General features: G+C 47.3%; 1 protein-coding gene across 1 annotated transcript; it reads left to right on the plus strand.

Moving 5' to 3' along the window:
- The first annotated feature begins 13,060 nt into the window (after positions 1-13,060).
- Positions 13,061-26,693, plus strand: AMER1 (APC membrane recruitment protein 1). The gene is given in 3 exon segments (XM_037512325.2): positions 13,061-13,365; positions 19,057-22,415; positions 22,418-26,693. Coding segments are annotated over 2 exon segments (3,393 nt in total). The 5' UTR covers positions 13,061-13,365; positions 19,057-19,153; the 3' UTR covers positions 22,549-26,693.
- The last annotated feature ends 418 nt before the right edge of the window (positions 26,694-27,111 follow it).

Genomic DNA, 27,111 nt, shown 5'->3' on the forward strand with positions numbered 1-27,111 from the left:
TGAAATGAAGCGGCAGCAACCCACAGCAATAGTCCAAAGGTTGGGGTGAACAGCACCAGATGCTGGAACAGAAGGCAGTGGAGATGATGGTGGACAATCTGATAGACAGTTCTTTGTGAGCCTTTGGCCCATACCAACCACAGCTCAGTGAGATACTGGGCTTGGGGCCTTTGCTCTCCAGACTGCAACAAGAAGACAGAACTAGATTCAGCTCCCTGGTCACATGCAAACTCCTAGGCTTCTCTTCAAAGGTAGACCGCTGGAGATAGCTTCTTTCTTCAGAGGCCAAAACCAGAGTGTCCCTTGTCTGGGCCTCTCCATGTCTTCAAGTCTGGACCATTGGTGTCTGGGTCTGGCAGAATGCATGCCTCCCGGACTTGCTCCTGAGCTTTCTTATCTTTTCTTTACAGAGGCTCCCGAGCCACCCATTGACACTTCCTGTCTACTCACCTTGGTCCTTTCAACCTGCCTAGCTGCCCCAAGGCACCCCCAATGAGGGATTGCCTATATACAAGCAATCTTTGTTGCAAAGACTAGGGTTCTTCCCATAATGTCATGTTTTGCCCTATGTCATTTCACAGGTCTGGGTTCTGTGTGTGAGGAACTCTCTCACTGAGAAGGTTGGCATTCCATTAGTGGCCAGAGGCCCCAGGATTGGCTCCCATGATAGAGCAGGCACTATGAAACAAAGGAAGACAGGAAAAGGTGCCCTGGGAGGAGGAAAAAGGGGCTGAAGCAATATGAATAGAGCTCTCCTTCTCCTTGCTCTACTTGTGTTGATTATTTACAGACTCTAAGAAACTTCATTGTTCCCCCAGTCCTGGTAAATCCTGATGTTTCACCATTAAGCCATGCTCTTGACCAAGATAAAAGATGAATGACTATCTGCTTCATCCCAGTGTCTTCTGAGCTCTAGCCACCTGTAGTCTTAGACTATGTTTCCAGACACTAGTACACTTGTCACCTCCTACTTTGAGAGACTACCCAGAACAGGCCATCTCCTTCCAATAAAAAGGCAGATGCTGAGCCAATGGCAGGACCTGGTCCAGCGAACCCATCCAAAGCCTTCACCTCCTTAACTTTCACACCACCATCTACGTTGCATTTTTTCACTTACTCCTTTGACCTGACCTGGAATTTCAGGTCCCCTTTCCAGCTAGAATTGTGTACTTCTCCAGAAAGTGACATACCTGGAACCCTAGAGTTTGACCCCAGATAATGTCTCATTCTTTCACTTAACATATATTTATTGGGTACCTGCTCTGTGTCAAGTTCTACATTTCAGGTACCATGTGATCCCCTACTTTCTATTTGCTCTCTTTCCCTGTCTTTACTTCCTTCCCTGCCCATCTTTGACCTTGTTCTCATTCAATCATTTCAATCTCTCACTTTACTTCTCCGAAATCTGGCTGATGGACACCACAGAAGAAATCTTTAGTCTAAAGACTTAACATGCATTGAACCCTTACTATGTGCTCAGTAACTGCAAAACCGAGATTAATTCATTTAACAGTCTTATTTTGCTGATGCCCATTTTATAAATCAGGACACTGAGGTGCTGAGAAGTAACTTGCTCAGGGTCACACAGCTAGGAAGCAGAATCTCTTTACATTCCTGGGTGACAGCCTAGCTAGTTTTTTATCAACTTGCCAATTTTTCAGAAGTAACTATTTCAAACATTGTCTGACATTAGCAAGATAAATTAAACGTACCCCCACTACTGCTTTTTCTCTCACTTTAAAGACTCTGACGCTCACTTCCTGGAGCAGGTAATGGTCATAGTCATTAGGTGTGAGATCTTTAACTTTTTCTAACAAACAAATTTTATTACATCCAGCCATTCTTCCTCTTCTCTTGGTCCCTCCTTCCAGCCAAGACCAAATAATCTCTAGAGGCCTTTGATGCCATCTCCCAACCTAAACAGGGTCCTCCTACCACCCACCTCTCTCCTATATCTTCAATTAGATTGAATTTTTCCTGCTTCAGCATATAAACAAGCTCACACCCTTTCATTTTGTAAAGACAAACCTGAATCCCAGGGCCTCCAATACACATCAGCTCTTTGAAGCATTTTGGAATAAGGAAGCTACACATATTAGCCTTTTTCTCACAGCAGCTGGGTATACAACCTCACCCCTTCTCCAAATTGTGCATGCCCATATCACCAGTTACTTCGCACAAATATATCCAATGGCATTATTTCTACTTTTATCTTGCTGGACCTCTGGGCAATCTCTGACACATACATTCCTGGTAATTCCACTTTTCCTAAAACCCTTTATCTTCCTTGGCTTCTGAGAGAGCCAGCAAACCTGGCTCTGGTTCAGCTTTGCCAAGCCCTCCCTCTCAGAGCTATGTGTGTTCCTTTCTTTGTTTCATACCCTTTATGTAAGATGCCATCACCAAGTCTAGCCAGGTATATCAAAAAAGCAAAACAAAAAACCCTGAAGATTCAACCACCTCCAGTGCTTCTACCCTGACATGATTCTCCATTCTCTTTCACCTGTAGGAGCCTCTCCTGACTTCACTCTTTCCTCTCTTTCTGTTATAGTTCCCTAGATGTTTCACTAAGACCTATCACTTCTCAGTTCAGAATCCTTCAAAGTTTAAAGTCTTAAAAATGATTCATAAAGCCACACACCATTTGTCTTCCATGTCCTCTTTGGCCCCCTACTCACCCTGCTCCAGCTACCCTGGATGGTTATTCTTCTAAGATTCCAGCATGTGACCACATCAAGCCTTTGTACTTGTTCTTCCTTCTGCCTGGAATGCGATTTCTCCAGATATACTCATAGTTTGCTCTTTTATTTTCCTCAAAGTCATTAAATGTCACCTTCTTGGTGAGGTCTACCCCAACTTCTCTGTTTAAAACAGCACCCTCCCATCAGTACTCTGCAAACTGTTTTCCTCTATTTTTCTCCATGACATTTGTTGATATCTGACATACTATTTATGTATATATATTTTGTAAATTGTCTACCAGTTCTCATGATGGGAAACAGACAATTAAAAGATGACAATAAAATAAATAAACCACAATAAAAATTTGTCAGGATATAGTACAGGTAGTGCAGATAGTAATGCTTCAGATAAGATAAAAGGCCAATGAAGGGATTAGAAAGTGAAAGGGGTAGGAATGGGGATTGCAATTTTATAGTTCAAGTGTCCAGTGAAGATCTTAGTAATAAACTAATATATGAGCAGATACCTGAAGAAAATGAGGCACAAACCATGTCTGTACTCAGAAGACAAATTGTAGGCAGCAGAAACTGCACATACAATGGCCCTGAGGTGGGGTTTTAGACATGTCAAACTAAGAATGTCAAATTCAGACATGGATAATACTATTATTCCCATTTTTCAGAAGAGAAAACTGAAACTCAAAGAGGAAATAACTTGCTCAGCATCCCAGACCAGGCAGTCTGGTGGCGAACAGAGCCTCAGTGTAGCCAGGTAGTATGGTCTTTTACACTTGGGCCCCAGATCAATCTTTCTAGCCTAGTTTCCTCTTCCTTTCCCCCTATACAAATGTTCAGTCCCAAGTGTCCAGAATCCTAGCTCTTGCCCAACCCACCATACCCTCTCACACTATTGAAATTTGGCTTAGGCAGAAATCCTTCCCCTACTTTTATGACTTTGACACTCCAAAGAACTTTCCTCTGGTGCCCTTCTGCACCCAGGGGAGAAGGAATCTGCCCATCTGTAATGCTCCATGTCACTTTGCTAGGCCTCTAGTCTAGCTTCCAGCTCCTCTAAGAACTCCATCAGCACTTCATAATGTTACCATAGTATATACTCCCTCATTACAATGCTATTATCAGGACTGACATGGAAGAGGTACCCAAGGAACGTTTGGTGAATCAAGAAATAAGCATTGTATTCTTGTGACCTGGTTTGTTTACAAGAGTTAATGGTGTTCCCTCAACAAAGTCTGCACATTTGTTCTTATGGGATTTTCTCTGCAGCTACAAGATACTGGGCAACAGAGGGATTATTTTTATTTTGTAGGTGAAGAAATTTAAGACAAGTAAGCATTCCTGCTCCCTACCACCAACACCTGGAGTGACTAAATTAATTGATCATGTGTCATTTGGCATGTGGAATGGGGGCCTGGAAGACTCCCTCTTACAGAAGGCAATTTGAGGTACAAGGTTATACCCACACTTGGTCTTTCTACACATTTGTCCCTAGGGAGGAGTGGGCCATACACAAAGGAGATGTGCCACCTCCTACTACACTCTTTTCCTCAATGTGTACGTATATAATCTCCTGAGACTTAGAGACATCAAGACCAAGAAGAAGGGTACTTAGCTGGGAGACCTCTTTAACAATTCAAGGACTGCCTTTTATTTTCCTTAAGTCCTATTTTTTGTTGGCCCAGATCAATGTCCAAAGTCTGTCAGTCCTAAAACTGACTGGTGTGACAGAATGTTTGGCAGGTGGGCAGAGAACATGGAGTATTAGCAACTATGACAGGAGCAGTGCAACGATGCCCCCTAGCCACAGGGCTATTTCAAGTCTACCACCTGACAATTTTGCACATCTCCTCTCTCTCCATTCACAGCTGAGACTGCCCTGGCCCTGTGTTTCCCTGGGCTCTAGATTTGGAAAATGCCGTCTCCAAATTGTAATCTTTGGCCTATTTCAGAGAAACAAGGTTCTAGGTGAAATGTGAACCGGTAGTAGAAAAATAGACATGAGGCAGCAGAGGAGCCCATGAAGGGAGTGCTGGGAGGGAGGGGGAGACACCTCCAAATCACACCCAACAAATGAGAATCAGGACTTTGCAAAGTAGGAGAGTACAGCTCAGGGAAACATTATAGTCTAAGCTATACAGATGGGGAAACTGAAGCTAAGGAGGAGAAGTTACTTACCCAATAAATTCACAAAATGAGCTAGTGAAAGCTCCTTCCTCCTTGTCATTTATTTAGACCTGGGTCTAGGAAAAGAGACCTGATGTTCAAATTGCTGATTTTTTTTTATTTTTTTCGGAAATGTGTAGAATGTTATGGGAGATCATGTGATCTGAAAGAACTGAGTTAAGTGCCAGACCTGACTAGTGTCAAGAAACCTGACCAGTTACGTGTCAAGAAGCCTGACCAGTCTTACCCCCTCCTGGTAGAGATGGGGTGACTGAATGGCCTAAAGGGGAAAACTGACTGTCCAAGTTCATACATCAAGTCTGAAACAGATCTGAAGCCAGACTTCAGTCATAGTAGTCATGTTACTTTCTGTGTTCCACACATGCAGAGGAAGCAGTCCTGCTGTTACCAGGTTATCAAACTATCTTTCCAAGGTAGACAGGACCCAATAGAGTGGAAGAGAACACTCCTAGGTGAGGGGGGGGAGTAAAGAAAGAAATGGCAGGCATTGTTCTTGAATCCCTCCCCCCTTGCCTCAATTTAACCCCCCCCCTTTTTTTTTTCATTTCAGACACAGAGTTTAGGTCTGGGCCTTCTGTATATTCTTGAACTCAGGTTAAGACTATTTTTTGTTGTTGTTATTGCCTCAATTCACCTCACCCTGGCAGCAAGTAATGCCACTTAATGTCCTCAAGCTAGTTAGAGACCCAAGCTCAGCATGGCCCCTTGCTACATTCCAGTCACGGCAGGAAGTGCTTCACTGTGTCCTCACTGTCCTAAGCCTTGACCTGGGCCCAGACAAGATTCAAGATTTTTCTCTCAATAGCTAGACTTTTCTGAGGCAGGAAACTGCACAAAACCTGGCCCACCTTTAAGAGATTGAGGGGGCCTCTAGAGATCTTATTCATCCCCTAACATCCCATGAAAGGTGGGAAATTGGGATAAGAGTCAAACTATGTAAAGAGTTATCTTCACAGAGAAGAAAAGTGAAAGCAACCCTGAAATAGGAACCCGGGGCTGTAAATTCCAAGCCTGGCCCTGTAGCTAGCCGTCTGGGTGACCTTGGGAAGCTCATTTCCTTCTCTGGGCAGCAGCAGGCCCTTCTGCAACTGGTGGAATTTGGTCTCAATTGACCCTTAGGGCCCTAGTGTGCCCCAGAAGAAGCTGGGGCGTGGACGCTGCAATTGTCTTTCCAGGCAGGTGAGTCCCTCCTTTAGGCACCCCCAGGGCGCCTGCTGTTCAGCCCTGTTTCTAAGCCTAAGGTTGGGCCCAGGAAGGTGCCTTGAGACTCTGGAGTCATGCAGGCTCTCCAATCTTTCCGCTCCGCCTCTCTTCACCAGCCTCTCACTCTGGAATAAACTGCAGGGTGGCGTCCTGGGCGCGCAGCGCGATTGCAAGTCGGCTACGAAAATGGGAGCGTCTTTGAAACCGAAACCGAGCACCAGGGCTCCAGCGAGCCCCGACCGGGCTGGACCCGCCGCGCGAGCTCGCGGTGTTTCCTTGCAAGACCCGCCTAGCGTAGGGGCGGGGGGCGGGACCTGGCAGTCACAACGCGGGTTTCTGCACACTCCCCGCCCCTAGCCAACACCACGCCCATGCTTATTTGCATTTAAAGAGAAATGCATCTAGGAAAACAGTGGGTGGGCCGGGGCACGGCTTGCCAACGTGAAGACAGGGCCACATTCCTGCCAATCAGTGTGAGGACTCCCCACCCTGTGGCTGTGGAGTCGGTGGGGAGGGGGTGTGGGGGTGCTTCCCAGAACCTGGGGAAGGGGATTCCGTACAGGAGGTGACCGGAGCCCAGGCGGTGGTGGCAGGAGATTCTGGAGGGCTCTCAGCCATTGCAGCCACGGCTTCAGCCCTGGCCAAGGCGGTACAGCAGACAATAACCGGACTGGAAACCTGACCCGGCTGGGTAAGCATTGAGCGCAGCCAGGAACCTCTGTCTGCCTGCGGTCGAATGCAGCCCCATGTGTTCGGCTGACTGCCTGGACAAGGGCACCAAGGGCTGGGCCAGTCGGCGTCGGGCTGCGCTATGCTCCCCTTTGGAACCTGCTTAGCAGAATGTCGGGTGAGGGGCAGAGCAACCACGAGTCCCCAGGGCTCGAGTGACTGCTGCTGGGGGGAGGGGAAGCGGGGAGAGGGCAAAGGCGGGCAGGCGGGCCAGCCTGGGCCATGCCTCTGGCATCTCGGGGTAGGCGGTGATGGGGCCTGCACGTGCTGCCTTGTGGTCCTGAGAGGGGAGCCTCCAGCCAGCACCACCAAAGGTGCATTTATAGGCCAGGAGCTCCGCACCTTTGTTGTAGTACATTTGTTGGAACAGCACTGTTACGCGGGTTACTGCTCATCCCAGCGGCCCTTCTGCCCCTCCTCTACCCTGCGCATCCCCTGCCTCTCCCCTCCGCGGATGAAACCAAGGTGCTGGCTTGGGCCCGACAGATACTGGCTTTGGCGTGGATTGGGGTGTCCACACTACCTGTCTTCTCCCCAGGGAGCTCATTTTGGCTTGTCTTAAGAAGCTCGGCCTTGTGGCCCCAACCAGCCGCGCCCCCAGTTCCTGAGCCTCGATAGGCGCATCTGGCGCCCGCCCCCAGAGCAGGAGGGCTGACAACCTGGCATTGGTGGAGCTGGGGTTAGAGCTGCAAGGCCGCTTTGTTTCTCCCCGTGCCTTGCGTCCTCTCCCTTCAGAGCGCACTGGTAGCATTTTTCTCTCCAGCCTCTGACTTAAAAATAGTGATAAGCACGGAAGTAGGGGGCTGGGGTAGGGGTGGATTGTGCCAGAGGCCAAGGAACAGTTAACTGTAGTAGGCAACGCACCCGTCTAGGTGTGTGTGAGAGAGCTAGAGAGGCAGCCAACCTTCCAACTTCTCAGTTACTTAAAATACTCAACCCGCTGGGGCCGCTGTTATTGTCTGCTGCAGAAACTGACACTGGTGAGCGCCAGACTGCCAGACTTTGCCTAGGCTCCCCTGGCGGTGAGGAGCTGTGTCAGCCAGGCGCACCTTAGTTCAAGCGTCCAGGCAGCAACTGGATTGACCCGGCAAAGCCGGCCCGGTTTGGCATGGCTTTTCCTAGAATGGGCCCGCCGGGGTCAACGCAAGCCTTGCCCCACACACAAACAGCTCCCTCTTCAACTCTGCCTGCCTGCAGCACCCACTTGGTATGTACTGGGTGGATGGCACTGTGCTGCTGGATTCTGGCCCCACCCCAGGGGATTCCAGCAGAACCCCTTCCCCCAGTGCTGCTCCCTTCTTTCCGCCCCACCCACCTCTCAGTCACCAACTCTAGGCTTTTCTGAGGAACCAGAGAGGGAACAACTGAGGGGTTTGTCAGGCTCTTCTTGGACCTTTGGCCAACCTCTGAGAATGGAGAACTCAGTAGGTGGGGTCACACCTTTGAAAGGAGACCTCACTTGGGGGGAGGTTAGCTAGGGACCTTTGTGTCAACAGCATGGACTGCAGATATCATACTACAGTTACTTCCTTCCACCCTGACCAGCCCTAACCTAAAACAAACCCTTTCTTGCAACTGGGTATCTCCTCAGGATTGGACCTGTCCTCTGACCTGCCTCACCTCCAGCTACCAGCCCCCTTAACATATCTGTCTCCCCTCTATAATTTCCTCCAGACATTCAAACCCACTCACCCACACAATCCAAATCTCTCTCAGGCCCCAGCTCTGGGCCCAGCTTCTCCTTTGGTGCCTTTCCTGCCTGTCTCTTGCAACTCCAGATGACCTCTTCGGGGCTTCTCTAGGCTGACTGCATCCTTGGATATTTTCTGCTTCTACTTTGTCTCCCTGATATCATAGATGTCTGGGTTCTCTTGGGACCCCTCAGAGAGATAACTGAAACCTGGAAATCAGCCACAACCTCCTAAAAGCCTAACAATACATACCACTTAATGAATGCTCTGAAAGGACTTAACAGTTTTTGTAAAGCTTTGGAGAAAACCTTTTCTTCTCCAACTTGAGCTTGTCTTGAGCCATATGAAACATCCTGGGAAGCTTCCATAAAGTTGAGGGGTTTTTCTAGCAAAGGGTAGTGGTATAAGCAAAATTAGGAATGGGAGGGGGGCAGCTGACAGACAGGCTACGTAAGGTGATTGAGTCTTCTCTGGTTGAGACTGTATAGCTGTAAGGCAGAAAGGGAGTTTGTGCCCAGTGTTGAGGGTTCCCAAATGCCAGACTATGGAATGGGGCTCTGATAATGGGGGCAGGGGGCATAGGATGGGGGCTGGGAGTGGTCTGCCTCTTGGGTCTCAGGAATCAGCAACCAAACGTATCTATAGTCTGGGGTCCCGAGCTTGTTGTTTATGAGCGACGTCATGATTTTTTGTAGTGGCAACCCATCTCCATCTCCCTTCTCTATCCTCACTAGGCATAACCAACAAATATCTGGATCTTATCATTTCCTTAATCACTTTCATATGGCTCAAGACAAGCTCAAGTTGGAGAGGAAAAGGTTTTCTCCAAAGCTTTACAAAAACTCAAAGCTAACCCAGCTCCCCTTCACTCTTGAGGAATAAGTGAGGTGAGAGAAGAGTTAATGAGATTTGTGTTGAATGGAGGGCACTGGAGATTGTGGAATACTATTACTGCCAATACTACTACTTCCAGATCCAAAGGTGACCTCTTAACTGCCTGATTATGGCAAGCTTTCTTGTCCCTTCCCAAGACCCCATTCTAAAACTCTTTTCTGTTGTGGCATATTTACACACAAAAAAATCTAACTCTCCCAGCCCCCCCATCCTATGCCCCTGCCCCCATTATCAGAGCCCCATTCCCTAGTCTGGAAATTTGGGAACCCTCAACACTGGGTTAGCTTTTGGGAACCCTCAACACTGGGTTAGCTTTGAGTCCCCACCTGGCGGAACTCCTCCACTTTTCTATTTCTTTTGCTTCTTGGTCTTGGTCTGCAGTGTGTTGGAAGCTGAAAGTTTCAGAAGACTAGGAAGTAGTTGGAAAAAGTTGGCAGTCCAATGACTCTCTGAGTATAGTGGAGGTGCTAAAAATTCATCAAGAACTGTTACATTTATACTTTCTGAAACTGTGTGAGTGAATGTGTGTTTGGGGCAGGGAGAGGGGAGCTAGTGTGCAACCAGCCTTTTTCTGCTGCTCCAGGGAAATAAAGAATGAGAGAAATAGCAGCAAGCCTGGAAGGTCACTTGCTTGTAGAGCCAAAGAGGAAGAAAGGGTTTCCAGTTCTCCCACTTACATATAGGCTACTTGAATCTAGAAGTCAGCCCACTGCTAGTCCATCAATTTCCTTTCTTTGATTCCTGTCCACTTGGGTAAACTAGGTGATAAAGGTGAGGCCTCCCGAGGAGGTATTTCATAGCTTTCTTGTGTCACTCATTTTGAAATACACATATCACTGCCAGGAAGCTCTTTCTCACAGCTAATATGAACCCCTCATGCTATAGTTAAACCTTGTGTGCTCGCTCTCTCTCTCTCTCTCTCTCTCTCTCTCTCTCTTTCTCTGTGTGTGTGTGTGTGTGTTGGGCTTGGGGTGAGAACAGCTGACTGCTGTTGCTCTTTTGCTTAACAATCCACTGGAGATTTCATGGGCATTAAACCCTCTCTCCCACCCCCAACTTCTGTTCTCTGAATTAAATAATCAGAGCTTTTCAATTCCTTTTCTTGGTCTTATTTTTTTCAAACCTGTGCATGTGTTATTTCCTGAAAGGCAGGGAGGGATACCAGAACCACTGCAGAAGCACAGCTGCTAGGTCAATGAGGGGGCATTGTTTCCCACACCTCCCCTTCTGGGATGGGGGATAATATGGACAATGGAGAAAATGGCTCTAGGGGCTTAATGGAGTCAGAATCAGGTATATTAGTACTACAGGGGACTTTGTAACCCTTTGATTTGCATCTCCTGCTGCAGAGGCTTCATTGTTTTCATCTTTAACATGTTTGTTTGCTTGTTTGTTTTCCCTGCTAGCTTCCAAGCGGAAACTAACCCTCCTTTTCCAGGCAACACTGCTTATCTTTCCCTTCCCATCTGCTCATCTCTCCCTGCTGAGGACTGCAGCTTTTCTTAGGTAGGGGAGAGAGGGCTGGAACAAACCATTGATATTCCCCTTCTCTCTGGGCATACAGGAAATGTTCACAAGCTAGAGGCTAGACCTAGTGCATTTTTAAAGAGTAAAATGTTGGGCTGGGTTGTGGACTGGAGAGAGGTGTGAGGAATGAGACAGGCTTGCAGTCCATCTCTTTCATGCAGTGGTGGACTGGGCCTGACCAGCTAATCACCCAGGCCTCCCAAGGAAGCCTAGGATTCCCCAAATCACATGCCCCCACCATGCCTCTAGACTCAGCAACTGCTAGAAACCTGGGCACAGGACTTTCCTTCCCCTAGTATCTCATGCAGCCTGGAGGAAATGGACCCCCTTGTCTAATTTACCATTTCTGGGTGAAGAAACTGAGGCCCAACAGCGAAGGGATTTGCTCAAGATTATACGGGACCACAAAGCTCCTGGTCCCCAATTCAAATCTTCCTCTAAGCACACTCTCTTGGTCCCATCACAAGCCCCAGTTTCCTTACCTGGCCTCTCACACAGGGTATGTGGACACATGAAAAAGTCAAGGGTCTCTATTGTTCAGTTGGCCCAGCATGTTCCTCTGCAGGCCTTCCTTGGCTGTCTTGTCACAGCTGTTCCTCTATGGCTAGTTTCTCTCTTGTTTTTCGTCTGAGCGTCTGAAGGGTAGGGTCGGGGAATAGAGGAGTGAAGTAGTGCCTGCCTCTGATTTCATCCTTGCTGCATTACTACTGAGAATAGAGGCCTTACTGTGCAGGCATGGAATCCACCTTGGATTCATTCCTTTTTCAGGAGGTGTGGGGGCCTAAAGCAAAATGGAAAGTAGCTGGCTCCCAGACCCCCCCCCCACCATTGTTTCAGGCAAGCTGGGCAGGGAACGCCAGCAGGATGAGGAGAAAGATGGCATATCAAGAAGACCAGAGAGAGGCAGTGTCTGGATAATCACATCTTCCACACCAGAGAATACCTTGTGTATTTGGATCTGGGGCTAGGGGCAGGGAAGTGATGCTAAGAAATCTGCAAGATGCTTGCAGGGAAAGCAGGTCTTGAGGGTCAGGCATAGGTTTGGCCCTGATCATGTAGGCAATGTGGAGTAATTTGGTTAGAAGAGGAGTGATACACTGAAATCAGGGTTATAAGAAAATGAATCTGGCAAGGGTAAGCAGGATGGATGAAAAAGAAAGGGGTAGGCAAGGGGCCAGGATTTCAGTGTTGCAGCAGGGAGGAACCAGAATTAGCTCAGCTGAGAGCCTTCTGTGGCAGCTAAAGAGCTGGAGTGGAGAAGGTAAGAGGCCCTTTTTTGAACTTCACTAGGCTCGAGCCTAGTGAATGATTTGCCGTTCACACTTATCATTTCTAATCTTTACCTTGATCCTGCACGGTAAGTAGCATTTTCTTCTTTTTACAGATAAGGCATTTGAGTCTCAGAGAGGTTAGGTTTCTCAAACCACATAGCCTGTGAGGGGTAAAGCCAGCATTTTAGTTCTGGGCTGAAAAACTCCAAGTGAATTAGAATCCAGTTGAACCAATGTTTGAGCAGGAGCTCAAACATTTATGTGCGGGAGCTCATTTATGTCTAACATAGACATAAATGACTGTAAGATGAAGGAGGGTCCATTCTGAACTGAATGGACAGATGGGGGCCTGAATTATCCAAGGCTGAGTGTGTTAACTCAATTGAGGGGCTGGTGGTGGGAGAATCAGAGCAGGGGTGATGGCTCAGTTTGGGATCTGTGCTACATCTGGAATTGGTAGGATGCCCCCTTGAGAAGAAATGTCCCTCAACAGGAAGACTTCAAATTAGAGGAGGGATGGTTGTAGGGATAACTTGGATGGGCTCTGCCAGTAACTTGTACAGTCCCAACAAAGGGTAACAAGCCTGGCAGTTCTTTCTCCAGTCTCTGAACAAATGATTTTGAGAATAAGCCTTGGCTATGGAATTTAGGAATGGGCGATTGAAGTTCCAGATCATCTCAGAGGTGATTTTCTTTAAACAGCATAATAAATTCTGCACCTTTGTCCCCTCTGACAGGCTTTTATTTGAACCTTTTTTTGACCTCTTAAACTTATATCCCAAGGAACATGTTCCATGGTTTGGGAGTGGTGGGGGGTGGGGGTGGGTGCTGATGAGGAGAGCAGCCACAGGCTTGGTTGGCAGTCCTTGGATTCTGAGGTCAGCAGGCTTTTTGGTATGTGGGGTCAAAACAGTGGCAGCCAATGAGAACTGGAGATTCTGCACAGAGGACTCAACTGGGTTGAGATTCAGTGAGCTGAGAGGGAGAAGTGATGACTCTTCTTGGTGTGAGAGGAAACTGACACCTCATTCCTTACTCTCAGTCTTCCTCCTTTGATTAGGGACCAGCAAAGAGCAGCAGAACACCATGGAATTTGGACTTGAGTCCTGGGAGTTGGTGTGACTCTGTCTAAGGTGTGACCTTAGGCAGGTCTTTTCCCAAGCCAAGGTATTTTCCTTCTTTCTGACAAGGAGTTGCTATTCCCCACTAGACCTGATTAATGGATCGCTGGGTAGAGCAAATGGGGAGCAAAGGAATGGGGAGTACTTTTTTAAACTGGTAAGTATTCTGACTGGGTGAAGAAAATCTGTTGATTTGAGCTTTCTTTGTTTGATGTTGGCACTTTTAGCTGAGTTTGAATTGTTGAACTCTGTAAGCTAGTCTAGAGAACCTGACTAGTTGAAATTTCCAGATAATATAGAGCTCTTAGCTAGTAGTTGATGTGAAGCTGTCACAGGGCAGGGGGCGGGGAACTGCAGGACCCCCAAACCTGCATGCCCTAAATGGGTTCTGCCCACTGCCGCATCAAGACAAAACATACTTCAGTGTATAAGACCTTCAATAGAAAATAACTTTAATACAATTAGTGTACAATAGAGAGAAGAGAAGAGAGATAATATAGTTAAAATAGTTTCCCATAAAGCACCCAAAGTTATCCATCCCCTCATGGGTAAATGCCCAGCCAAACAGGGTCGGCCCAAAGCAGGACTGTTGAGGCCACAAGTCTAAGGCACCTTCTGGTAGGGACCCACAGGGAAGGGGCAGAAGGGGCCAGACAAGTCTGGAAGGAAAAGAGCAAAATAAAAATCAAGATAAAGGCTGCTGGGCTTCCCCGGTGGCGCAGCAGTTGATCGCTAGGTTGCAAAGCTGCCCGCAGCCTCTGCAGCGCCGGTTCAATCCCCGGCTGCTCCCTCGCCACCGGAGGAGGGTCTCGCATGGCGCGCAGACCTCTCCTGCCGCCCGCTGCTCCCCTCAGCAGTGTGCTTCGGTCTGGCTCTGGTGAATTCTCTCACCCTCCCGCACTTCTGACTGTACCCAGTGCTTGTAAATAAAAATAAATCTTTTTAAAAAAAAAAGGTAAAAAAAAAAAAGATAAAGGCTGCCATTGTCACTTTCCCCATGGGTCTCTCACCCACGTCTGTTACAAGTGCCTCCTTCCGTGTCCCCCAAGTTCCTAGTACACATCCAAGGCCAAGAAGCAAGCATGACTTTGTCACATGCCTTTCTGTTCCATGTGCCTCCTTTAGAACTTTCTGTTCTCCATTTCTCGCCACTTCTCCTCAGCCAGGTATTCTCTCTCCTCTCAAGTCTTTTTCAGGCTTCACCTCCCTTCCCAGGGCCACCATTCCTTAGGGCAGAGCAAGGAACCTGGAACCTCCCCTATCCCTGGGGATTACCTTTTTACAAAGCAATATTTCGGTTCCCTGAATTTTAAAGTTTAGCTGAAAGAGCAACTGAAGCCTCCTGTGAAATAACTACTTAGCTATCTCAACTACAAAGTAACCCTCATTTAACTTTTGGGGAAACTAAGGCCCAAGGAGGTTTGGTGACTTAACCACAGATCCCTGGGGAGCGATCCACTCAATCCTGACTGAGGTAATTTTACTGCTAGAAATAGCTTGAATAAAATATTTAAAAATTTAATTATCACATTTTTTTAGTCTCTGTTATGCAGTACATTTTATTTGGAGCTTTTATAAACTTTGGTTTATACAGTGTGGAGAAGGGATTTGGTCCAGGTCTAGTTAGATGAAGTTGGGCACAGAGGGCATGAGCTGTGGGTATTCCCTACCACTTCCTTTCCTGCTGTCTTAGGAGATTCAGGCAGAGATACTATGTCTGACTTTGGGTAGGTACATGACCCTTACAATAGTGGTAGGCACTTTTAATAACCTAATTTTTCAGTTGAGGAAAATGAAAGAACTTGCTGGATTTCCCCCAGGTGGGCAGAACTTATTCTAGTGCAGACCTGATTGACTCTAGAGGGGGCTATCCTATCCCCTCCTCTCTTCCCTTCACCCCACCCTCTCCCCGACTCCTGCCACTTACACAGGGCAGGATTGGGCCCAGAGTAGACTTGGCCCCAGGAAGACTACTTGAAGGAAATCTGGGAAACTGTGGTTAAGGTCATGCCTCTGCAGCTGTTGCATATATCTAGACCCCTCTCCTTCCCTGAACTCAGTCTTCTCTAAGTTGTCTGAGTCCCCCTGGAAGTTGTGCTAGAAGCACAATATGTAAAGCTCAGGCTGCAGCTGTTTCAGCCTCTCCCAATAGGGTCCCTGGGGCAGGTTTGTAGCTGATCTCCTGTCTATGTTTTAAGAGGTGAACAGAAGAAAAAAGTTGTGCCTTAGTAGTAACCAAACTTCTACTGGTCCCAGAATGGTCTGGGGCTGACCCTGGGAGCAGGGATGATCATAGCTCAGACCCTGCCATGAAAGAGACAGCTGCAATAAGTGGCACCTGCCAGGGACCACAGAGCAATGTTAGAGGATTCCTATACCACCAAATCCACTTGAAACGTAGCCATACAAGTTGAGAAACTGAAGGTATGAGGGGACTTGTGTGTGAAAGTATCATTTTCTTGGCAGGAAACTTGAAGGGAGCTAACCCCAAACCTGGGAGAGCTGAAAGTCTGTACCTTGCTATCTCTTCTGTTCCACCTTTCCTGGCCAGTGAATTCTGTGGTACCAATTAAGGGAAGCATGGTCCACTGGGTAAGGGCAGCACTGGGACCTGGTAGAGTTACAAGGGGTGTGGAGAAGGGATTTGGTCCAGGTCTAGCTAGATGAAGTTGGGCACAGAGGGTATGAGCTGTGGGTATTCCCTACCACTTCCTTCCTGCTGTCTTAGGAGATTCAGGCAGAGATACTATGTCTGACTTTGGGTAGGTACATGACACTTGAAGAGACTGGAGGGAGGTGGGAGAAGGCATAATTTCAAGACCGGTGCTTGCCAATAAAGTTGATCCTGGGCCTAGTTAGGACGTGTGATTGAAGCTAGAGGGAGAGAACCTCAGTTTACGGGACACAAAACTGCCTTGTCCCTGCTCCCCACATAGCATTTAAATTGGCTTTAGCAGAAGACTTGGTAAAAATTCACATACATGTCTTTTAAAGGCCCCTCACACCTAGCTCCTTTTCAGCATGGGTGAAAACATCCAGTCCCACAGGCCCTCGGAAGTAATTGACTTTCCCAAACAGGTGACCTTTTTTAGGTGTGGTCTGCTACTGCCTAAGAAATGGGTTTGACCTAGAAGGTGCTGATAATACTAATAGCAATGAATATCTTGCTCATTTGCACTGTACTTTACAAAGTGCTTTTGCATCTAATCCTCATACCACTGCAGTGGAATGGAAAGTTGGAGTGGAAGAGATAGAGGAGATGTCTCACAAATGCTCAAAACTTAGAGAGGTGTGTTGGCCTGTTCAAGGTCCTGACATGGCTTGGAAACCAGCACTGCTGCCCATGCTTTTTCCATAAAACACTGTAAATGCCTGTGGCAGGGAAAGAAACAATATAGAGAGCAGTGAGCTGGCTCCTACCCCAACAGAGCACTGGATCAAGCAAAAGAGGTCCCAAGGAACTGCCCTATAGCCAGGGCACCAATGCTCTGAAAGCATCCCTCTTTGATACACAATTTGCCTAATTTCTCTGTTCCTAAGAACTCCAGCTCCAAACCCAGTAGGACAATTCAGCCTTCAAGTGACTAGGATGTCCAGGTCCATAAGATTTTTCACTTGACCCTTAAGTCTTGTTGCCCAGCCACGATTAGTAGTCTTATCAGTCACTCCCCCTAAATCACCGCCATTTCATTCACTACTGTCTAACAAGGTTTCGATTGAATACCTTCTTCTCACGGCAGCTTTTCTGAACCCAACGGGTGTCTTTTTGCCTTCTAAATTTATCCTGGGGTATGACAACTGGGTATGATGAATGATACTCAGCTTAAGCAATAATGGGGGTTGGGGCAGGGAGAGCTGTAAGGCCTGCATCATGTTGTTCTTTCACACTTTTACTTATAGATCTCTTTCTGTTAGTCTAGGTCTTCCCCAAAAGCAAAGACTGTGTATCCCCCCATCTTGGTCTGCCTTGAAATGCTGAGGTCAGTGTACATCATTTACACAGTGGTCAGGAGAACTTCATTTAATGAATTCCACAAAGGGTAATATGATTTCACAAATAATTTCCCCTACTGCCACCCCAACTTCCCCATGTCTAGAATCATAATGCCAACACTGTCAGTAATTTCAGGACTGAAGTAAAAAAAAATCTGTGCTTTGGATTGTGGGGGATTCAGATAGATGATAGGGCCCCTATTCCCACCAGATCCCAGGACAGTGGTTATGTTTATATGTATGATTGTATATTTAGGGGCTGACACTATTTATTATGGGGGTATTTTTGCGGGACTATGTAATGTAAAAAATATGTCACATATAAAGCCCTAACCTGTACAGCTGTCTGCAGATGAGATTTTGTTCCTATTTATTTTCTGGATAATCAGCCATTATTTTGTTCCAAGTTTAATATTCAGTTCTCCTGATGGAATCACACTAATGATTCAAGTATTAAGCCAAGCAAGGCGCAAGTTACAAAATTAATATTTGCAAGAACCAGGAAGTTCAGGAGGTTTCCTGTAATGAGGTCAGAGGTGAGACCGTAGCTGCCAGCTTCTCTCCACCCCAGTGGCATTCTATAGGCTCCCACTGCAAGTGAATATGTGAGTCTTAAATAACTGTGGCAACCAATCACAGAGCTGATGTTCTGACCAGCTGTGACCAAGACAACAGTAGTGTGCATACTCTGGCTCTCTAATGCTCAGCAGCTGTTCTGCCTTCCTTCCCTACTTCCTCATCTGCTGGTGGCTACTCTAGAGAAATGATTTTAACAGACTGGTCGCTGAGGCATCTGTCTACCAGCTGCTGTCACTGGAATGAGTACATCAGACCTGGCAGGGGAAGGGTTGAATGTAGCCAGAATAATGAGGGAAATGGAGAATAGTCTGCCTCATGGTACTAAAGTGGAACTTGGGAGTTCCAGTTGCTGAGGGTTATATCAAAATCTCTTCCGAGAGGTTCATAGAGATTTCTGACCTAGTCCTATCCCTCAGATAACCCCAAGAGTGGGGAGGTATTGCTAAGGTTCCTGGACTAAGGATACTGGAACACAGACAGTACCTTGCCCTGAGGCTACCATCCCTATATAGCAGATACTGGATTGTAGCTCTGGAGTGTGTCTCTGCAAGGCTCCTGCTCTAGGCTTCTAAAGTTCCCAACATGATCTTGTAGGCAATTTAGGGAGCCTGTGAGGAGGAGGTGAAACTTGAGGTCTTCTTTTCTTCCCAGGTCTAGGCAAAATATCAATGAGAGCTCAGGCTAATGTGAACTGGAGACCTTGGACCCTGCAGAGCCCCATGAGGACTCAGTAAACTGTTTTGCCAGAAGCTTTTCAAAAAGTCTGTGACAGTAGAGCTGACCTTCCTCCTGCCTTTCCTTCTTCACTCTACCCTACTCCCTTTGATAATCCCTTCTGTAGCCAATAGCACTGCTGGGCCTCTCTCACATCTGCAATTTTCCCAAACTACTGCTCCCCTAAACTTAGAGTGGCCTGACATGGTGAGGGGCTGCGATTGATGACAGCTTGTTGTTCAGTGTAGGTTTCACTGCTTTGTGGCCCAGAGGAGCCTGGCCCAGCAAGGCTTCAAGCATAGAGAGTGCTTTAAAGTTTCCCTTACATTTCCCTCCTTTCTCTCTGGTTCCACTCAGGGCTAAAATCACAGGCACCTGTGAAAACAAAACTAGTAATGGATGCTTGCTCATCGGCACTGTCTCTGTTTTTGTCTCTCTCTCTCATCTCCAGATCCAATGGAAATGCTTCCTAACTGATCATGTTATAACAATACCTGGAAGTCCAAGACTGAATTTCAGCTGAACATACCTGAGTTGTTCCCATCACCATGGAGACCCAAAAGGATGAAACTTCTCAGACCAAGGGAGCAGCAGCTTCTGGAGATACCCAGGACCAAGGAGCAGAGAAAGGAGCCAAGAACAAGGCAGCTGAGATAATAGAAGGACCAGCATCTGAGCTACCCATATCTGGCCCAGGTAGGCTGAAGAAAACTGCCATGAAACTCTTTGGTGGCAAGAAAGGCATCTGCACCCTGCCTAGTTTCTTTGGAGGGGGACGAAGCAAGGGTTCTGGGAAAAGCAGCTCTAAGAAGGGTCTTAGCAAGAGCAAGACCCATGATGGCCTAAGTGAAGCAGCCCATGGTTCTGATGACTTTGTCAGTGAGGGAACTGGCCTTTCTTTACCTTTGCCTGAGTCACCCTGCCGACTTCCCAGCTCCCAGAGTGCTCATGGGGCTTTGGAGACAGGCTCCAGATGTAAGACATCTATAGCTGGAGCCATAGAGAAGGCTGGGGCTGAGAAGCCTCTCTCTATGTCCAAGCCAAAGAAAGGCCTGAAAGGTTTTTTTAGCAGTATCCGCCGTCACCGAAAGAGCAAGGTCTCTGGGGTTGAGCAAAGTGAGCCAGGAAGCAAGAGGCCTGAGGAAACCGTAGCCAGGCCTCATGAACTTGTGAGTTCAGCCCTTCTACCCCATGCTGAGGAGACCCTTCAAGTCCCAAGAAAGGAAAATGCCAAATCCCAAGATTCTCCTGTGCCAATAGTTTCTTTAGTACCAGAGCTTTCTCCAGCAGTTACCGAGAAGACAGCCTGTAAAGATCCAGAAATATCTATGGAGACATGTGCCTCAGCACTTTTGCAGCCAAAGCCTGACTCTAAATCCAGTGGCCTAGAGGAACCTCACTGCCCGGGAACAGGGGAGAAGGTAAAAACAGAAGAGATAAATCTGCCCAATGGCCCTGTGGGGGACCAGCTGAGTCTCCTGTTTGGAGATGTCACATCCTTGAAAAGCTTTGACTCGCTGACAGGTTGTGGTGACATCATAGCTGAGCAGGACATGGACAGTATGACAGATAGCATGGCCTCTGGAGGACAGAGAGCCAACCGAGATGGTACTAAGCGAAGTTCTTGCCTGGTGACTTACCAAGGAGGTGGGGAGGAAATGGCCTTGCCAGATGATGATGATGAAGAAGAGGAAGAAGATGAGGTAGAATTAGAGGAAGAAGAGGAAGTCAAGGAGGAAGAAGACGATGACTTAGAATATTTGTGGGCAAGTGCCCAGATGTACCCGAGACCCAGTATGAACCTGGGCTACCATCCTACTACATCTCCCAGCCACCATGGCTATGTACTTCTTGACCCAGTCCAGTCTTACTCTGGTCTAGCCCCTGGAGACCTTTTGACTCCTCAGAGTGACCAGCAAGAATCTGCTCCCAATAGTGATGAGGGTTATTATGATTCTACCACTCCTGGATTTGAAGATGATTCTGGTGAGACCCTGGGACTTGTCCATAGGGATTGCCTACCCCGAGATAGCTACAGTGGAGATGCCCTCTATGAGTTCTATGAACCTGATGATAGTCTTGAAAACTCTCCTTCTGGGGATGACTGCCTTTATGACCTCCATGGTCACAACTCTGAGAGATTTGAACCCTTCTTGAACTTTGAGTCCTTTTCTTCCTCTCGGCCACCTGGGGCAATGGAGACAGAGGAGGAACGTCTAGTGACCATTCAGAAACAGTTACTGTATTGGGAGCTTCGGCGGGAGCAGCTTGAGGCCCAAGAGGCACGGGAATCTCGTGCCCGAGAGGCTCATGCCAGACAGGCTTATACCCAAGAACATGCCAGGGAGCCCCATACCCGAGAAGTCCACACCCAGGAAGCATATGTCAGAGAGACCCGAGTCCGAGAGGCCTATGCCAGGGAGGCCTGTGCTAGGGAGGTCAAGGCCCGAGAGACTGAAATCCAAGAGGTCCAAGCCCAGAAGGAAAAGCCTAACAAGGATTATCAAATAAGGCCTTTAGGCCCATCAGTGATGGGGCTGATGGCAGGGGCATCAGGGACTTCTCAGACTACTCCCCGGGGAACCACATCAGCTTTCCCTGCCACTGGGAGCAGTGAGCCAGACTGGAGAGATTTCCGTCCTCTAGAGAAGCGTTTTGAGGGAAACTGCTCCAAGAAAGATCAAAGTACCTGTCTCATGCAGCTCTTCCAGAGCAATGCTATGTTTGAGCCAGATGTTCAAGAAGCAAATTTTGGAGGGTCTCCTAGGAGGGCCTACCCAACTTATTCACCCTTAGAGGAGCCAGAGGAAGAGGAGGTTGAGAAGGAAGGAAATGCCACTGTGAGTTTCTCACAGGCTCTTGTGGAGTTCACCAGCAATGGGAACCTTTTTTCCAGCATGTCCTGCAGTTCTGACTCTGACACATCCTTTACTCAAAACCTCCCTGAATTGCCTCCCATGGTGACCTTTGACATTGCTGATGTAGAACGGGATGGGGAAGGCAAGTGTGAAGAGAATCCTGAGTTTCACAATGATGAAGACCTTGCCGCCTCCTTGGAAGCTTTTGAGCTGGGGTATTACCAGAAGCATGCCCTCAACAACTACCACAGCCGTTTCTACCAAGGTCTTCCCTGGGGTGTGAGCAGTCTCCCACGATACTTAGGACTGCCTGGCATGCATCCTCGACCTCCACCTGCTGCCATGGCCCTCAACAGGAGGAGCCGCTCACTAGACACTGCAGAGACTCTGGAACTGGAACTTTCCAATTCCCACCTAGCCCAGGGACACATGGAGTCTCATGAGCTACAGGCTCAGCAAGAAGATTCAGAGGCAGAAGAAGAGGATGAATGGGGCCGAGATAGTCCCCTGTCCCTTTATACTGAACCCCCAGGGGCCTATGACTGGCCTGCCTGGGCTCCCTGTCCTCTCCCAATGGGGCCAGACCCTGCCTGGGTAAATCCCAGCCAGTTGGATGGGCCTTCTAGGCAGTCACCTTATGGGCAGACAGCCTGTTGTGTACCTCCTGTGGCCATGCCAATGTTGCTATCAGTACCAGGGCCAGAGCCAAGGGTGCCTAGGCAACCTGGGCCTCAGCTTGCTCGGCCTTCGCACCTACCCCTGTCCATTGGCCCTTGTTATAACCTCCAGCCACAGGCCTACCAGAGTGTAAGGGCCAGGCCTCGAGATATGTTGCTGCCTGTTGATGAGCCCAGGTACTCCTCTGGTTCTGGAGGCTTCAGCCCCAGCATTATGTCCCAGGCCAAGCCTGTGGGCATCACCCATGGCATCCCTCAGCTGCCCAGGATTCAGCCTGGGCCCCGCAGGCTCAGTCCATTCGTTATGGGGCTTCCAGCTTTGACCTGTCAAAGGAGAAGGCAGAGCAAGTTGCCTCTCTCCCCACCAGCTACTCCTCCACTGCCATGAATGGAAACCTAGCCAAGTAGTCATCAGTACTGGAATGGGGACAGGGGGCTTGAGCATGTGAATGGGGATCAGGGGTTGGGCAGAGGGGTGGGGGGTTGGTGTTGCTGTTCAATTTGAAAATCCTTTTGGCCAAGGAAAGCTCCTATGAGTTTTACTTTTGATTTCCAACTTGCCTCTTCTGCCATCTGTGGCCACATTCAGCTCAAGTATATCTGACCTGGGAGGCTGCTGCTGCTGTACTCTGATTTTTACTTTCAGGGTTTCTTCTTGTAACCCATGCAAAGTTTGGGGTACTGTAATGTTGTGCCTATCCCAGTTGCTGAATTAATGATTATATATATATATATATATATATATATATATATATACACATCACACACACATGCATATATACACATAGCATGCATCCTTCACACTTGACATTTAGTGCCCCCAGCCCTCCAAGTAACACTCCTCTTCCACAAGTGAATGATGAACCACTGATGAGAAGCCAAGTCTGCACTATCTCCCACTAGGGGATGGGGGGCTATTTCTTTTAGTAATATGAAATTATGGTACAGATCCTCCCTGATCATACTTTATTCCTCCCTTTGGTCTTGCCATGCCTGCTACCATTACATGATCTGATTATAATCTATTCAGCTAGTTGTCCGTTGAATCAAGTAGCATGTGCCTATTGCTGTGGACTTTGGCATCATAGCCAGATAGGGGTCTTTTAACCTGACCCGCCATAGCTTGGGTTGAAGACAAAATGCTGATCCCCTTAATGGAGTGATCAAATTCATCCAGCTGCTAACAAGAAAAAATAGGGTTCTATCATAGACACTGCCATAGCTTTGATCTCTGGAATTATAGTATTTTTTTCCTTCTTTTAAACTTGCGACTTCCCTGAGCTACAGACGTTTTTAAATTTTAGTTCTTTTTTTCTCCAGAAGTTTTCATGATCTCATCACAAGGAACACATTCTTTTAATTGAGATACAGAAAGAGAAACAGCCAAAATTAAGGGTAGGCTGTAGGAATTGGGGTTTTTACAATTTTCAGGGGAAGGATGGAAAAAGGAGGTCCATTTGTCCCAGCTAGCAGGAGAGGATTTCAGAGCTCCAGGAAACCCAGCTTCTTGGGGAAACTGCTTCCCCCTGCCCCTGGGGCAGTATATGTTTGTATGCCTTGCCCATCCCTTTATTTTGATAATTATAAAGAGGCTCCAAAATAGCACTCCCAAGAGATGGGATACCAAAGGCATATTAAGCTGCTGTTCCGGACTCTCTAATGAACTGTTTTCCAATTAGTCAAGTTGTTAGTATCATCAAAGAGTGAGACTTCTTGAGAGGAAGACTTACCTGTCCTCACTGCCAAATTGGAAGACTGATTTGCAGGACAGTTGCAGCTCTCTATGGAATAAATGGCACCCTCCATTCTCTTGCATCCACAGTTTTCATGTTAAACTAGCTTATAAATAGCTGGTAGGAAAGAGTTGCTGTAAGGAAGACATTGTAACAGCCTAATCTACCAGGTTCAACCTCATTCGTCACCAATAGAGAGGGTTCCTTTGGAATTAATTTATTGGAAATAGGCATATGGAAAATGTTCTGCCTGGAAGTGTTGACCAAAATTATAACCCTTGCCCTGCTAACCACCATCTCCATGACTGTTAAGAGAAGAGGTTAAAAGGCCTATTGCATTCCTGAGATGTAACAACTTAGTTTGGGAAAAGATGGCATTGGCCTTCCCAAATCAAGGTGACTTTGTGGACAAACTGTCCTTTGGCCAAGGGATGTGCTGGTCTGTGTCACTGTTCCAAGATTACAACTGGACCAGTGCACATTACAAAAGAGAGCAAACCTGGTTGGTATCTGCATCTATGAAAGCACCCCATGAGTTTGTATGGTACCAATACCACTGTTCAAGGATCCCAGAGCAGATGCCAGGCTGACTTTGTCTACATTATGAATAAATCCATTCTGGAAAGTGGAAGGTATTCCTCACCCCAAGCACAACCTTCTAGGAGAAAAGTACCCCAAAACCATTGGATTTATCACCAAAGCTGTCCTGGGAGGGTGGGGCTGAACTTGGCTTGACTGTTTGGCAGGAAGTAAATAATCACCAAATGCCTTCACAACATGGGAAAACCCACCACTGCCTCCATTTCTGCGTGTCATCAGGGCAGCTCAAGCTTCCTGTCTGTATATCTGCATAGCCTCAGCAGGTAGAGTTATCACCAGCCTTCAGAGCCACCAGTCCATCTGGGAAGAGAAAAAGTACATAGCCTCTGGTCAAAAGCTGAGAGTTACTCTAGGACAAGAGGGCACCAAGAGGTAATGCCTCTTAGAGGATCAGTCATAGCCCTAACATACTTTGCTGGCCTTTTGAAGGTCACATACCAGAGTAAGGTCGGTTTAAGATTGAGCAGCAATTCCTGATTTGGACATCACTAACTGTAGATTTTTTCACTGTCCTGGCCAGCCCAAGGACAGGATGTTCAACATTAGAAGTGGTGCAGTCAGGATGCATGGCTACCACTTTGAGTGTCTAGATCCAAGCAGTTCATAGCTAAATACCAGTTGCTGCCTAGAAGAGGAAGGAAGACCTACCTGGGGACATATTATGGCACTGGGAGAGCCAACCAAGCTTCAGGCCTCTCCCCAAATGTAGGCCAATTCTTGCTTGACTTGCACCAAATATGCCCCAGATCACCAAAGGTGGACAAACATGTTGGGTCCATATCTCCTAAGCTGTGACCAGATGAACACCATGTCTCCATTGTGAGGTCCTAAGATGATAATTTTGGATATGACTTGAAGGGGAGATACAACTTGAGAGTAGATGGCTGCCTTATGGTGCTACCAAGCAAGCATATCTAGTACCAGATAGCTCTGATCCTAAGATTTCTCAAATACGCAAATCCTTAGGGGATCAGCAACTGGATAGAGAAGGTCTCTCTCCCAGGGCTGCCAGTTTTTTGGTGCTTTTGCACCTTCAAAGAAACCCTGCATTCTGGCCCACTTAAGGTCTGCTTTAGCTTGGGCATCTGTTCACTAGCATCCTGGGCCAAAGGTCTTGGTCAACACCAGACCTTTCTCAGTGTCGTACCAAGGAGGGGACTAGCTTCCCAGGGCTGTGCCTCTCATCCTGCTGTCAATGACTTTCCTGCCCTTGCCTGTGCCACCAACCCACCTGCCCTTAGCCCCTGGGCCAAGTTGCTAAAGGGAGGCATGGGTGGTTTAACAGGGAGAATTCAAGTTTACCCATGTGTATGTTGCATCCATGTTTTTAATAATATATATATCAAAGTCAATTATCTATTTTTGTATTGTTTGCATTTTATATTCATGAAAAACAATGTATCAATTGTTCTTTTCTGATATATTTTTTTAAGCGGTGCTGTTTACAGTTTTAAACAAAAAAGTCACAAAAATTGCTGCTGCTTATGCAGAGGGCTGGCATCTCAACTGTCCAGGGCCCTCCCTCTTTCCCCTCACCCCACCCCCGATATATCACACTGTCCATATCCTCCCTCCATGATAGGACAGCAAATGATGCCCAGGTACTAAAAACAAATGCCAGGTGACTCATACATGGTAGACGGTTTGTCATTTATGGTTTCATTTTTTTCTTTTGAACTCTACCCCCACTTTACCCCCTCCTTTTGTTTGAAAACCAGAGTGCCCATGTTGTGCTATTTGTCATGTTGAATTTCTCCAAAGGAACATTTTGGGAACATTCTTTAACTAGTGGAAAGGGCAGTGGTTTTCAACAATGCCCCCTCTCCCTAAGAAACTGGAGGAGACAGATAACAGTGATGCTTGAATCATCAGGAATTGGCCATCTCATTGAGGAAACCCTTGCATGGGACTTTTCAGGAACTCGGTTGATTGTGACACTTGCCCAGAAGAGACATTGGGGAACTTCTTGACCCCTTTTGCTGCTTTGGGGAAATTCCTACCCCTGCCACCATTCCCTCTCCCTAGCTGTGCTCTAGCTCACACATGGATCGTACTTTGGGAAACTGTGACTGTCAGGGTAATGGTTTGCTGGCCTGATCACAATTTTCCACACTACACTATAGTCATTCCAAAGAAGAAAATCCACATGGCATGTATATGTGTGAGGGTTGGGGCTTTATTATTATTGTTATTATTGGTGCTTATTTTTCCTGCATTATAATAGGGGTGGGGTTGGGGTGGGGAGACGGAGCCAGGAATGTATATTTAGGTCATGTTAAATAAAATGACTGGGGGACAGAGGGAATAAGTTAGGTACTGCAATACATCTCCACATTAGTTCTAAGAGTTCTTTCTCTCCCAGTACAGAAAGGGGAGCATGGTCTCTGGCTGTGCCCAAGCTTCCCCTTTCCCATCACTGAAACAGAATTGTCTGGAGTGTGACCTCTCCAATACTAGCTCTCAGTGATATCATAATATCTCAATGCACTGCCTGTTTGTAACAGCACATCTTTATTTTGCTGAATATTAATAAACTGGGTTCAAGAGGGACCCCCACAGTCACTAAAGTGCATTCTTGTGGTTTGTTCCACAGCAGCATATCTGTGACCCATGGTTGTTGTTTTTTCCCTGGATGGGA

The sequence above is a fragment of the Talpa occidentalis genome, unplaced genomic scaffold (assembly GCF_014898055.3).
Source record: "Talpa occidentalis isolate TD23 unplaced genomic scaffold, MPIMG_talOcc4v2.1 talOcc4.15, whole genome shotgun sequence".
In the NCBI taxonomy this organism is placed as follows: Eukaryota; Metazoa; Chordata; class Mammalia; order Eulipotyphla; family Talpidae; genus Talpa; species Talpa occidentalis.